Source organism: Ceratotherium simum, chromosome 30 (genome assembly GCF_057802395.1).
Source record: "Ceratotherium simum simum isolate JZ-2026a chromosome 30, ASM5780239v1, whole genome shotgun sequence".
NCBI lineage: Eukaryota > Metazoa > Chordata > Mammalia > Perissodactyla > Rhinocerotidae > Ceratotherium > Ceratotherium simum.
The window spans coordinates 34,668,155-34,681,849 of record NC_141929.1 but is presented as its reverse complement, the minus strand read 5'-3'; the positions used below and the strand labels follow the sequence as shown (position 1 = coordinate 34,681,849).

The window sequence follows — 13,695 nt, the reverse complement described above, 5'->3', positions numbered from 1 at the left end:
GAAGGTAGGAGCTAGATCTTCTAGGACCTTATAGGTCTTGGTAAGAAATTTATTATTTGTTCTAAGAATACTGGAGAGTCATCAAAAGGTTTTAAATAGGGGAATGATATAAGATCATGTAAGATCTTTAAAATTTAAGAAGATCTCAGTTGTTGTATGGTGACTAGATTGGAGAGGGGCAAGAAGGGGGACAGAGAAACCAGGTTAGAGACTGGTTACAGGGTGAAAGATGATAGTGGCTTAGATTAGGGAGATGATGGTGGAGGTAATGAGAAGTGGGTGAATTTGAGAAATATTTTGGAGCTAGAACCAACAGAACTTGCTTTATGGATTTGGGTGTTGGGCTTAGGGGTTGAGGGTTTGGGAAAGAAAAGAATAACTTTTAAAAATCTTAGATTAAATATCACTACTTAACAGTCTTAAATGGATAAGGTATAAAGAACAATAAGATATAAAGTAAAATGAACACCCGTGTAGTCACTACTTGCTTTAAGAAAAAGAATATTATCATTATCTTTGAAATCCCCTCGGTGCCTATTCCTAGTGCCATTCCCTTCACTCTCTCTTCTGAGCTACCATCATCTTTAATTTAGTGTTTATTGTTCTCTTGTTTTTCATTATAGCTTTATAAATTTGTGTATCTAAACAGCACACTGTTAGTTCTGCATGTTTTGAGCTTTATATACAAGGAATCAGACTGTATGCATGCTGTGTGATCCCCTCCCCCCAACATTGTTCCTAAGATTCATCCAAGGTGTAGTATGTGATTATAATTTATTCCTTTTCATTGATGTAGGGTATTCTATTCCATTCCATTTCATTGCTGTGAAATATATGAATATACTGCAGTGTAATTATCCCTTTGACCATTGATGGATATTTGAATTGTTTTTATTTTCCTGCTATTATTAACAGCTTTGCTCTTAACATTCTTACACAGGTGTAGGGTATATAACTAGGAGTGGGATTACTGGGTCATGGGATATGCACATCTTTCCTTTACTAAATAATGCCAAATTGTTTCCCAAAGTAGTTAAACCAATTTATACTCCCTTCAGCATTGTGTAACAGTGTCATCTGCTCCTCATCCTTGCCAACAGTTAATGTTCTAAGAGCCTTAACTTTAGAAATGATACCTCCTGTTGGTTTTGACTTTCTTTTATCTATTTACTACTAGTCAGGGTAAGAATCTTTTTGTTGATTTGTTGGTGATTTGGGTTTATTCTTCTGTGAGTTGCCTTTTCAAGTACTTTGTCCTTTTTTTTCTAGGTTTTGTTTTGTTTTGTTTTTTCTTATTGACTTATAGACCTTTTTCAAATTCTAATCCTTTGTCAGATATACTTTGCAAGTATTTTCTTGTTGATTGTAGCTCATATTTTCACTCTCACTTGATTCCTTTTAATACACAAGTAACTCTTAATTTTAATGTGGTCCTATTTGTCATTTTCTTCCTTTATGGTTTGTATACTTATGTTTAAGAAATTTCCCTCTACCTTAAAGTCGTAAAGAACACTCTTCTATATTGTCTTCCAAAAGTTTATAGTTTTGCCTTTCACATTTGTCTTTAAGCCACCTGGAAATTATTTTTGTGTGGAGTATGAGGTAGGAATCCAGTTTAATTTTTTAAAAAATATGGATAGTTGATTCTCTCAACACTATTTATTGAGAAGTTCATTCTTTCTCCACTGATCTACAGTGCCTACCTGGCAAATATGTTGGTCATTTTAAGGAAACAGCTCTGGCTTTGCTTCTCTTTATTGTATGTTTGTTTTCTCTTAAATTATTGTCTTTTTTTGTGTTATTCTGGCTTTGATCTTCTTTATTGTTTGTTTGTTTCTTCTTTCATTAAAATCTGTTTTTGTGTTTATTCTTCCCTCTTGACTACTTTTTGGGAAGTTCTTCTCTTCTTCTTCTAACTTCCTAAGTTGTACGCTGAGTTCATTAATATTACCTTTTTTCCCTAAAATAAACTATTAAGTCTGTAAATTTCCTTGACCAATATTACTTTAGCTGTGTTCCACAAGCGTTCTTTCTTTCTCTCTTTTTTTTCTTTATTTTTAAATTTTACATTGTCATTTCTTCTTTGATTTGTTATTTAGAAGTATCTTTCATAAATTTTTTGGTATCTTTTTGTACTGGTTTCTAACTTAATTGTATTATGGACAGAGAATATAACCTGTATGGTACCAATCAGTAATGGATTTTTTTGGTTTCTACAGTTGGGTGCCATTTACTGAGGTAGAAGAATGTGGAGGTGGGGAGGAGAGTCAAGGACACTGTTTTGGAGATATTAAGTTTGTGATGCTTTTGAGAATCCTAATAGAGAGGTCAAGAAGGCAGTTAGACTAGATGTGTATATTAATTTTTAGGGATGTAGGGCATATTTAATATTCTTGTGTAAATTTCTCTAATTAAGAATAATATTTTACAGTTGCTGAAGACCCTGCAAAATCGCTTACAGAGATCTCTCCAGACTTTGGACATGCGTCACCACCACTGCAGCCTCCTTCCATGAACTCATTATCCAGTGAAAACAGATTTCACTCTTTACCATTCAGTCTGACAAAGATGCCCAACACCAATGGAAGTATCGGCCACAGTCCCCTTTCTCTGTCAGTTCAGTCTGTGATGGGAGAGCTAAACAGTGCACCTGTGCAGGAGAGCCCACCCCTGGCCCTGTCTTCTGGTAACTCACATGGTCTGGAAGTGGGCTCACTAGCCGAAGTCAAAGAGAATCCTCCTTTCTATGGGGTCATCCGTTGGATTGGTCAGCCACCGGGACTCAGTGAAGTACTAGCTGGACTGGAACTGGTAATTTAATTTGACCTAAAAATTGCAGTTCTTCTCTCTCTGGGGTTTGTGCAGATTTTTCCCTATTATATGGGTTTTGGCAAAATGTTATATTTGTCAAAAAAGCCATCACGGGCCGGCCCCGTGGCTTAGCGGTTAAGTGCGCGCGCTCCGCTACTGGCAGCCCGGGTTCAGATCCCGGGCGCGCACCGATGCACCGCTTCTCCGGCCATGCTGAGGCTGCGTCCCACATACAGCAACTAGAAGGATGTGCAACTATGACATACAACTATCTACTGGGGCTTTGGGGGAAAAAAAGGGGAGGAGGATTGGCAATAGATGTTAGCTCAGAGCCGGTCTTCCTCAGCAAAAAGAGGAAGATTAGCACGGATGTTAGCTCAGGGCTGATCTTCCTCACACAAAAACAAACAAACAAAAAATAGCCATCACTGGAGAAAAATTTTATTACCGTGTTGCCTGACTTCCTTTGCCACCCATTGAACATCTGACTCACTTGTTCCTAATGTAGTTGATCTTTGTTCAAGGAATGAAAATAGATGTTTAGGGTAATATGTTTAGACTCATTATATTAAACAGAACACAGTAAGAAAACAAATCTGTTACCAGCTTTTCTCTTTCTTTCTCAGCCTCTATCCCCCAACCGGTTCTAATACTCAGATCATGGGCTTTAAGATGAATTGCCATTTCTAGAGATCTTTTGAGATCTTTGGTATGGGGAAAGATTTTCCCTTTGGAGATTAGGAAAGCACATTGTCTGGCATTTCGTAATCAGGAAAGGAGAATTTGAGTACATTTAGCTTTTATTTACATATATTTCCTTTTTTTTTAATTTGTTTGTTTGCATGCTAGGGAATGCTATTTTTCTTTTTGTGTTGTTAAAATAATTAGCTTCCTCCTTCCCTTCTCCTCTGTAGTTTTTTTTTGAGGGGGCGGGGGGAGGAAGATCAGCCCTGAGCTAACATCCGATGCCAGTCCTCCTCTTTTTGCTGAGGAAGATTGGCCCCGGGCTAACATCCATGCCCATCTTCCTCTACTTTACATGGGATGCCGCCACAGCATGGCTTGACAAGCAGTGCCTTGGTCCACGCCTGGGATCCAAACCTGTGAACCTGGGCCACCGCAGTGGAGCGCGAAAACTTAACCACTACGCCACCGGGCTGGCCCCTCCCCCCTAGTTTTAATACTTGTGGAAATGGTGCAGGAAAGTCAGTTAACCAGGGAAGGTTTAAGCATGCATTCTGAGGACTTCATGCTGGAGAAAGGAATTAATTTCTTCAGTCATTAGCTGTGGGCTGAAGCACCAATTGGTCAACCCCTTTTTCCAGGTGGAGTTCTCAGTACAGGTGAATTCTGAGAGAGGGTAAACTAGAAACAAATCTTAGAAACCTTAGTTCTTTATATACTATCTTTGCAAGATGCAGAATAACGCTTATGGAAGCATTTCATTTTCAGGAAGACGAATGTGCGGGCTGTACAGACGGGACCTTTAGGGGCACCCGCTATTTCACCTGTGCCCTGAAGAAGGCGCTGTTCGTCAAACTGAAGAGCTGCAGGCCCGACTCGAGGTTTGCGTCCCTGCAGCCGGTTTCCAACCAGATTGAGCGCTGTAACTCTCTAGGTATTCCGATGCTTTCATTGCTTTACCAATCTGGAATGACTCTAGTTCTCATCTCATGCCGTTTTGTAGTAGGTGGCAGTGACACTGCTTAAATATGCTTCTTGCCAATGTTCATCAAGCTTTTAAATCAGTAAAAATTGTTATTTGGTGTATAAGAAAGTTACAGTTAACCTGAGAGGGGACATTTAAAAAAAGTATTAGGAGAATGTGTTTGAGACTTAAAAAGCGAAAAATAGTGGGGTTTATTTTTCTCTTCCTGTTGATTACAGACATTTAATTTTCAACTGCACAGGAAGTAGGGATTGAAACGTGACCTTCTTTTTGGCACTGACTTCCCTCTCAGTGTATTGTTCGAGCACATTAGTAAGCATATCTTATCGAGAATGACTTTCCTCTCTCGCTGTACTGTTTCAGTACATTAAGAAGCGTGTCTTATGTAGAAGGCAGGATTATCGTAAGTCATAGTTTTGGGTTGACTGATGAAGGACAGAGCTCCTCATCACTTGCACTAGGAGGCAGTTTCCTGATGCTGTCCCTCTCTAGTTTTGGTTAAGAGTGCTGAAGCGTTGGAAGGTTAAGCAGGTGTAAATAGGAAAGCCATTTTTATGATAACGTTTTTCATTACAGTTGAAATAGAACTTTGGAATTTTTTGTTTCCTTTTCCAACTTGAAAGTGAAACATCTTCAGACAAATAATAGAATGTTTGGGCAACAAAATCTTTTACTTGGCAGATGCTTTTTACACATTACTTAATACTCTAAAGTGTTTTTTAAATTGTGGAGGAGGTGAGGTTGAAAATGAACAGTAGCATTTTTTACAAGCCAAGCTAAATAACAACCAAAACCTACCTTTAACTTAGTTCTAAATTGAGGAACAAATTTTGCATCAAAATACAAAAATATATTTTAAAATGAAGAAATATATGTGGGAATACCTATACGTATTGTAATAGTTGAAAAGCATTCTTTTCGTTTTCATTTTTATCTTTTCAGCATTTGGAGGCTACTTAAGTGAAGTAGTAGAAGAAAATACTCCACCAAAAATGGAAAAAGAAGGTTTAGAGATAATGATTGGAAAGAAGAAAGGTATCCAGGGCCATTACAATTCTTGTTACTTAGACTCGACCTTATTCTGGTAAGTTTAAAATTAATGCCGCTCGTGCATAGGTATAGCTCGTGCCGTAGGGCAGGGACACCTGTGTGTGTGTGTGTGTGTGTCTGTGTGTGTGTGTGTGTCTGTGTGTGTGTGTGTGTGTGAAAGAAACTGCTAACTGCCTCTGGGTAGGGAAGCTAGGCGGCTGGGGGTCGTCAGGAAAGAAAGGAAATTTGCATTTCACTGTATACTCGTTGGAGCCTATTGAATGTTGTCTCATGTGCCTATATCCAAAAAATTAATATAAAAAAGTAATGCAGTGAATGCTGAGGAAGAGGTGAATGGTAGCGTTACAAGTGGGACAGATGTTCCAAGGGTGTCTGGGAGTCATAAGACTGAAGAGAATATGTACAGTATTGTGATGCACATATCAAATAACACGACTTGAGTAAGCCTTGGGCTGGTGTGTGTTTGTTTTACTGGACAGAGACAATCATAAAATTACGTATTTTAAAGAATTATTCCAGTAGAAGCATGGTTGCTCTTGTATATGTAATTTATTCCACAGTGGAACAACTTAACATGGCAGGAATTTTTACACTCTGAAGATTGAACCAAGCATGTTGCCCGGTAAATTGAGTGTAATCTACCAGCTCTGTGCAGCCGTATCACAAGCATTAGGAAGTTAGTGGGATGTTAAAGTTTTGTAAGTAGGGAGAAGAATGAAATAGGTGGGCCATTTTTTTTCCCAGAATACTTGCAATCGCTCAGATATGCTGACAAAAACAAGCCTTACAGAACTGGTATCATAATCTTTAGATTTCCTGATAAAAATCTATATTAGCCAAATACTCTTTTTCTTTGATACCAGCAAGTTATTGCTGTTAGTCACTCACAACTGATTTTTGCATTTAAAGAAATTTAGATCTCTGCAAAGGAGTGTGGGGAGAGAGTACGGTATCTAGCGTGGGTTATATATTGGGCATGTGTTTTTCTTGGGAGACAGTTTCCAGACATCCTCCTCTGTTGTCTGTTGCTAGTTTGACTCAGATTTGTAGGCCCTCTTTCAACCTTTGCAAAGAAGTTTTCTTAATATACTATATGCATATTTTTATCCTTTAACACTGTCAATCTGTGGTTTGCCTTCTCGATATTAGTATTCTCCTTAACTTGGAAGGACCTCTAGGCCCTGATGATCGACCCATGGGGACCTTAACAGGGGTCTGGGCACCTGTGTTAATGAAAAACACTAATTTGTATGTTATTTTTCTCCAGACTTTGCAATTTTTCTCTTCATATTCTTTTTTTTTTTTTTTTTTTTTGTGAGGAAGAGTGTCCCTGAGCTAACATCTGCCAGTCCTCCTCTTTCTGCTGAGGAAGACTGGCCCTGGGCTAACGTCCGTGCCCATCTTCCTCTGCTTTATATGGGACGCCACCACAGCATGGCTTGCCAAGCAGTGCATCAGTGCGCGCCCAGGATACGAACTGGCGAACCCCGGGCCGCCGCAGTGGAGCATGTGCACTTAACCATTTGCGCCACCGGGCCAGCCCCTCTTCATATTCTTTTTTGTATTTGTTTCTCAAAAAAATATGAGGAAAAATATCCTTTTTATTTTGCAGCTTGTTTGCTTTTAGTTCTGTTCTGGACACTGTGTTACTTAGACCCAAAGAAAAGAATGATGTAGAATATTATAGTGAAACTCAAGAGCTGCTGAGGACAGAAATCGTAAATCCTCTGAGAATGTAAGTAGAAGATATATAGTTCTTCTGCCTGTAGATGTTGTCCTATTTGCTGTGTTTTGGTACAGTAATTAATTTATACCTTGCTTTCATTTAATAAGAAATGGGTTAAAATTTGTTCTCTTGATGAAGTATTAACAATTTTTTTAAGCTTTGGTCTCTGTACTGTCTTTGCTTATTTAATTTCTTAGATCTGGCCAAGGTGTAGCACATAGTGTGTGCTGTGAAATGGTTACAACATTTCGATAGAGTATACTACAAATTTAGCAATCGCAGTAGGTCTAGAGAAGCTGATGGAAAGTACTTGGGATTCTTATCTTCTGAAATAGTTTATTCCAACAGCACCCCTAACAGTAATCATACTTATGAGTCCAGTTGGTACAGTCTGGCTTCTTAAACATAATTTTATCAGAAAGAAAAGGAGCAAGGGAAATTTTTTATTTATAGAATGGCTAGTATTTAATACTTTTGTATTAGAAACAAATGACATGTATTTTATTAACACATTTTTTGGTTAAAGGAATATATTGAGGCCTCCCTCCACCTTCCTTAAAAGGTGATTTTTTTGGTCATTTCCTAATTTAAGAATTACAGATATGTCTTTCTTTGGCCACAGGAAGCAATGTGTAATGGTACAAGCACAAGTGATGAGACAGCTAGTCAAGACTTTTTATAAGTGGTAGTAGTTATGTTTGATAATGTTGCACTATAAATTTAAACTCTGAAGAGTTAGGGCCATAGACCATGACACACCTCTATTCATTCAGGAATATAGAGAAAAAACTATGTAATTTAAAGTTCATATTCAGATAAATTTAAACTTTGTGACATACTTTTCTTATTTAACTATTAAAATTAAAAAATAGTTTGATATATTATTTTGACCAAAAAATGCAGAATACTGAAATATAATAAGCATTCAGAATGACCTACTATATAGCATACTAAGAAAGTAAATTTTAAGAGAATAAAATTTCCCACATATCTTTTGTTTTCCTTAAATTCCAAAAATGACTGTAGTTTTTACCCTTTAAGATAATTATGAGTCTTGATTTTTACATCAACTGTTTTGCCTTAGCAAATTTTTAAACTTATCGTCTATTTTTCCCCCAAGTAATTGATATTAGAACAAGACAAATCAAATCCAAAACTCTAAGGCATGTTACCATTTCCTTCTGTCCCTCCAAGATACCATAAGTCTGTTAATAAACACTATTGAGATACTGTGGTCCAACTTGTGTTGGACAGTACTGTGTCCTGTAGTCAGACAAGAGTGAGAGAGAAGGTCGTCATTATGATGACTGGTTTAATTGCAGATTTTAGATGTTCAATTTCTTATCAGTGCTTTCTCCATTCCCTTTGGTGGCTATTTCATCCTTGGTATTAAAAGGACTCTCTCTGTTTCAAAATTGTCTATTCTGTTTATGAAGTAAGTGCTTTAATTTCTTAAGCAAATTGTATTAAAAAGCCAGTCATCATAAATTAAAAATATTTTTTCTTGTATCAGTATATAACAGATATTTTTAGGGTATAATAATGTGTCTGGGATAATTCTGATTTTAGATTTTTAATTTTTCAAACCTCAAGAAGAAGTCTATAATTGTATTTTTCAAAATAATTGTCTAGCCTATTGATTTATGACATGCTCGAGTTATATAAGAAATGTGTGATTATCAAAATGTCTTATATTAGTTAAATATGTATGCCAGTATTAATTAATAGTTTTTTACTAACATAGATATGGATATGTGTGTGCAACAAAGATTATGAAATTGAGGAAAATACTTGAAAAAGTTGAGGCTGCATCAGGATTTACCTCTGAAGAAAAAGGTGACTGTCTTAATTTATAGGATATGCATTAAAAATAACTCAAAAGCATATGCTAAATTATTGGCTGAAATGTGTGTCTGTGTAGTTTTGGGGTTTTATTTTAAATTAGAAATTTCTTTCTATGTGACATACAATTTTCTCCCCTTTCTGTAAATACTTTCTCTCTTCTAAAAGGGAGAGATGATGTGGAATAATGAACCCCTTGGAAAAGCTGGCTGGTTCTAGTACATTAAATGAGTGACTGAGTTCTTTCCTGCCCAGCCACAGTGACATTGGAGCTGTTTCCCTCTCCGAATGTGGTGCTGAAGGGCGGCCTTGAGTCATCCACATTTTCCCACTGAGCTTTCCTTGCTGCTAAGGGAGTTACCACATGGCCGACTGGGGTTAAGTTTACAGTCAGACAGTGTTTTAATCTATTCATTGCGAATGGATTTACTCAGAGATTCAACTCCTGGCTTTGAATGTGATAGCCGCGTAATGTAACTAGCTATAATGTTTAGAGACTGGATAATTATTTAAATAGCAGGAAAAAAACAAGGTGATACTTCAGGTTTTATTCCACTTATCTGAAACCCCTCAAAAGAAATTAAAATTATTTCACTATATGTGAATTATTATACCCTTTCAAATGCAGTAAGTTATAAAAAATTGGAACATTAATACTTTTTCATAACTTTTGAATATCCTTTTTTCATTAGGAAAACTTGACAACTATGATTTTAATTGAAATAATATTGATTATGAAATTGAATTCAGTATAGCAATATGACTATTATAAATAAAAAATAGAGTGATTTAAAAATTTTTTCTGTGACTTATTTGATTTTCTGTTTTTTCCTAGATCCTGAAGAATTCTTGAATATCCTGTTTCATCATATTTTAAGGGTAGAACCATTGTTAAAAATAAGGTAACTTTTAAATTGTTACAAAAGTATTGGAAAAATAGACAATCATTATTTCTTTGTCCATCATTCAGTAGAAATGATTTCCTTAGTGATTACTTAATATTGTATTTGGTTAGGGATCTTAATATGTTGGTTCCTACACTGCAGAGTAATTTTAATCATTGTCTTCTCCGTAGTATTATACTTACCCTGAAGAACGAATCCAATGTAAATTTTTGCTTTTAATTTTAAGCACAGTAATAACTACTATTGCAAGTCATTTCATTATAAAACTGTCTAAATAATTTTGTAATTTAAATTAATGAACCATTTAAGAGAATCTTATTCTAACCTAATCAAACACTGTGACAACACTAATTTTGACTATGCAGCACTCAAAGAATTAATTTAGCTTTGATTAGCTCTCTTGTTCCCAGTTTTGTAACTTGGTCTTTTTTCCCCCCTTCTTGAATGAAAGCCTTGAATCTAATGCAGTAAAGTTCTTAGTGAGATGTTTTAATGGATGAACTTTCCAGATAGTTTAATTTTCACAGTCTAAATGCGGGACCTTTTTACATTTTAGCCTGGGTTTCTCTGTTGAAAATCTTGCTAATATAGCATTTACTTCCCTAAAAGCTCATCACAGACAAGTACTCTTAACGTGTCTCTGTCTTAAGTGATGTTGTTTGATGCCATTGTTGAATTGATGGATAAGAAGAAGGAAGGAAGGGTAGATAATACCACCATTATAGTTTGATATTGTTTTGGAAGTTCTAACTAATGAAATAAGACATGATATGTAAACACCAAGAATACATATTTATTATCTATTCAAAGATGGTAATAGCTGTATGTACACCTAGAAAATCGTAGAGAATTGTTTTGAAACTACTAGAATTAACAAAATAATTTTTTTTTTTTGGTGAGGAAGATTGGCCCTGAGCTAACAGCTGTGCCAATCTTCCTCTATTTGTTTGTATGTGGGAGGCTGCCACAGCATGGCTTGATGAGTGGTGTGTAGGTCCACACCTAGGATCCGAACCCTCAAACCTTGGGCTGCTGAAGTGGAGTGGGCAAACTTAACCACTAAGCCACTGGGCTGGCCCCAATAAAATAATTTTTAATTTGGCCCTGTAGAAAATAACCATGGAGAAATCGATAACTTTTCTGTATACCTTGTAGCAAATATGGAAAAGGGATAATTTTATACTTCATGAAAGTATAAAATGCCAAGAAGTCAATTTGATTGTGATAGGCTTTTTAAAAGACTTGTACATAGCTAAAAAGTGATTTGATTAATTAGTGAGAAAGATTGTGTTCCAGGTAGGAAGATTAAATAACTTAAAGATATTAATTTTTTACATAATAATTTGCACATAAGCAAGATCTTAACATTTTTTTTGGAACTCAGTAAAGTGATTTTAGAGTTCTCTACAAGATGAAATAGGTGAAAATATTGAAGTTTTTAAAAAAGAGTTCTTTATAAGCTATAAATTGCTTATAAGCTATAAAGGCAAAGCAGTAGACATTAAAACAGTGTGATACTGGTATAAAATTAGAAATGTGGATCAACAGAACTGAATAGAGTGGTCAGAAATAGAATTAACTATATGTGGTATTTCAGCATTAAGTCATCCTTCAAACACAAATGAGGAAGGAAAGATATGTTTAATACTTGGTGTAGGAAATCGAGCAATTTGGAGAAAAAAGGCATTTCATTTTTCATTTTGAAGAGATGAATTCCAGATGATTAAAATGGTTGTCATTCTTGTTTCTCCTAGCCCAACATGCCGTAGGGATGTAATACACTCCCAGTAATGACACAGGATGCATACTGCAGTCATTCCTACAGGGGTGAGAAGGGGTCAGATGCATCTAGGAATACATCTCAGGCTCTGAAGGTCTTGTGGAGTTTGAAGAAGGCCCTGGGAAGCTCTGACACCCTTGAGAGGTGTACTGCCTCCCCTCCCACTTCAGCAACCTCTTCATATTGAGAATCACTGGTTTAAAGACTATGAAAAGATACTTTGAAAATTAGCCCTTTTTTTTTTTTGCCAACTGTCATTCTTCTCCTCCATGAGCCTTTCTTTTTGACTGAGGGAGAGTCAGCTGATGCAACAAGTAGGAAGATGAGTCCTTAAAAATCTGAAATAGTAAAACAGTCTAAAAGAGACTACAAAATATTCTTAAATGATTGACGAGACAAAAGGACTTAGAGACGTATGGAAGATAAATGCAGATTTGATAACAAATAACATCAAATAAGCAAAAATAGAATTCCCAGAAATAGAATAAAAAATATATCTCCATATATAAAATATCTGGCTGAGAGGGTACGAGTATCCCCCTGGATGCAATATGTACAGCTAAAGAGAGAATTGCTCATTTGGAAGATAGATCTAAAGAAAGTACCCAGAATGTAGCCCAAAGGAATAAAGAGTTGGAAAATAAGAGAGGCTAAGAGACGTGGAAGATAGATTCTAATTATAGTTCTAGAAGGAGACACGAGAGAGAGTAGGGAACAAGCAGTATTTTGAGAGATAATAGCTGAAGATTTTTCAGAATTTTTGACAGACTTAAATTCTAGGAATAAAGATGCACAGAATTCGTGAGCAGGAGGAACCAGGACTAAATTACCACTCAGAGACTTATGACACGATATTCTTCAGTAAGACAAAACTGAATTTAGAATAAAGGAGTTATATGCAAGAAACAAGGAAAAATCAAGATATTGGTAAATGTGGGTAAATTAAGCCTTCATATTTAAAAAACAGTAACAATGATGGTAGTAGTAATAATAATGACTAATTGTGTGTAAGGTGTTAAAGATAAGGTGAAACTAAAGTCGTAGCCGCTAACAAGGGAAGGTAGTGAACGGAGGCAAAGCATTCCAAGAAAAATGATGGAATAAAATGAGCAATCAAGAAGCAAAGATATAGGGCAATTTTCAGATTGTATCACTAATTACCTCTGCTTATAGAACTTGGTCTGGGTCGTCTTATTACGTGGATTTGTTACGTTCCATAGTGCTAGATAACCCAGAATCTGTAGAGAGTTTGGTGGCTACCCATTATGGTCTGTGTTATGAAGGTAGATAGACCAATATTATACAAATCCATGAATGTTTTTATCTTCTCTGTAGATGTCTGTTTTTTTCCTAAAGTTAATGCAACATTTGTACCCTCCTGCTCTTAGATTTTCTTAGTGGAAAACGGCAATGTAAATTGTACAGTTTGGTACAATAGCACCAACTTGGTTGAGATTCTTGTATATTTGCGTCTTAGTGAGCGGCTAACTCCTTGAGGGTTTTAGCCTTCTGAAGCTTCAGGAACGGGGTCTGAGTGGTTGTTGTCCCCCACCCTCCCGGGTCTTCTGTCCCAGTCTCACTGCTGATCCTCTCAGTGTGGGCCGCTTCGTGCTCCCTTCAGCCACCATCCCCTGCTCTGCCACCATTATTGTTTCTAGTTGTCACGACTACTGACTTCTGCTATGTTCTGCTTTCTTAGTCTTCTGTCTTGTTTTTTTGTTACCTACAAATTTTTTTTATGCTTTTGGCTTTCATAGTCATCAGCAACCAATGAAAATACTGATACGGCATAACCTTCAGGTTTTTTCATTATAATTTGTTTGTATTTGCTGTGGGTTCTCAAGAATCTCTTGCTTTATCACCAGATAAGTTTTGTTTATTTTGGGGTATATGTTGCTTTGGGAAGCTGAAG

The 13,695-nt window shown here is 36.3% G+C and overlaps 1 protein-coding gene across 6 annotated transcripts in view; it reads left to right on the top strand.

The window, feature by feature from the left end:
• The window catches only part of CYLD (CYLD lysine 63 deubiquitinase), a 75,320-nt gene that overhangs the window by 51,536 nt on the left and 10,089 nt on the right, over positions 1-13,695 (top strand). For all 6 annotated transcript variants that reach the window (XM_087420271.1, XM_087420273.1, XM_087420274.1 and 3 more), the window contains 6 exons: positions 2,432-2,811; positions 4,264-4,429; positions 5,423-5,564; positions 7,143-7,265; positions 9,001-9,092; positions 9,934-10,000. In XM_087420271.1, coding sequence (XP_087276397.1) covers positions 2,432-2,811; positions 4,264-4,429; positions 5,423-5,564; positions 7,143-7,265; positions 9,001-9,092; positions 9,934-10,000 — 970 coding nt within the window. The remainder of the gene's footprint in view (positions 1-2,431; positions 2,812-4,263; positions 4,430-5,422; positions 5,565-7,142; positions 7,266-9,000; positions 9,093-9,933; positions 10,001-13,695) is intronic.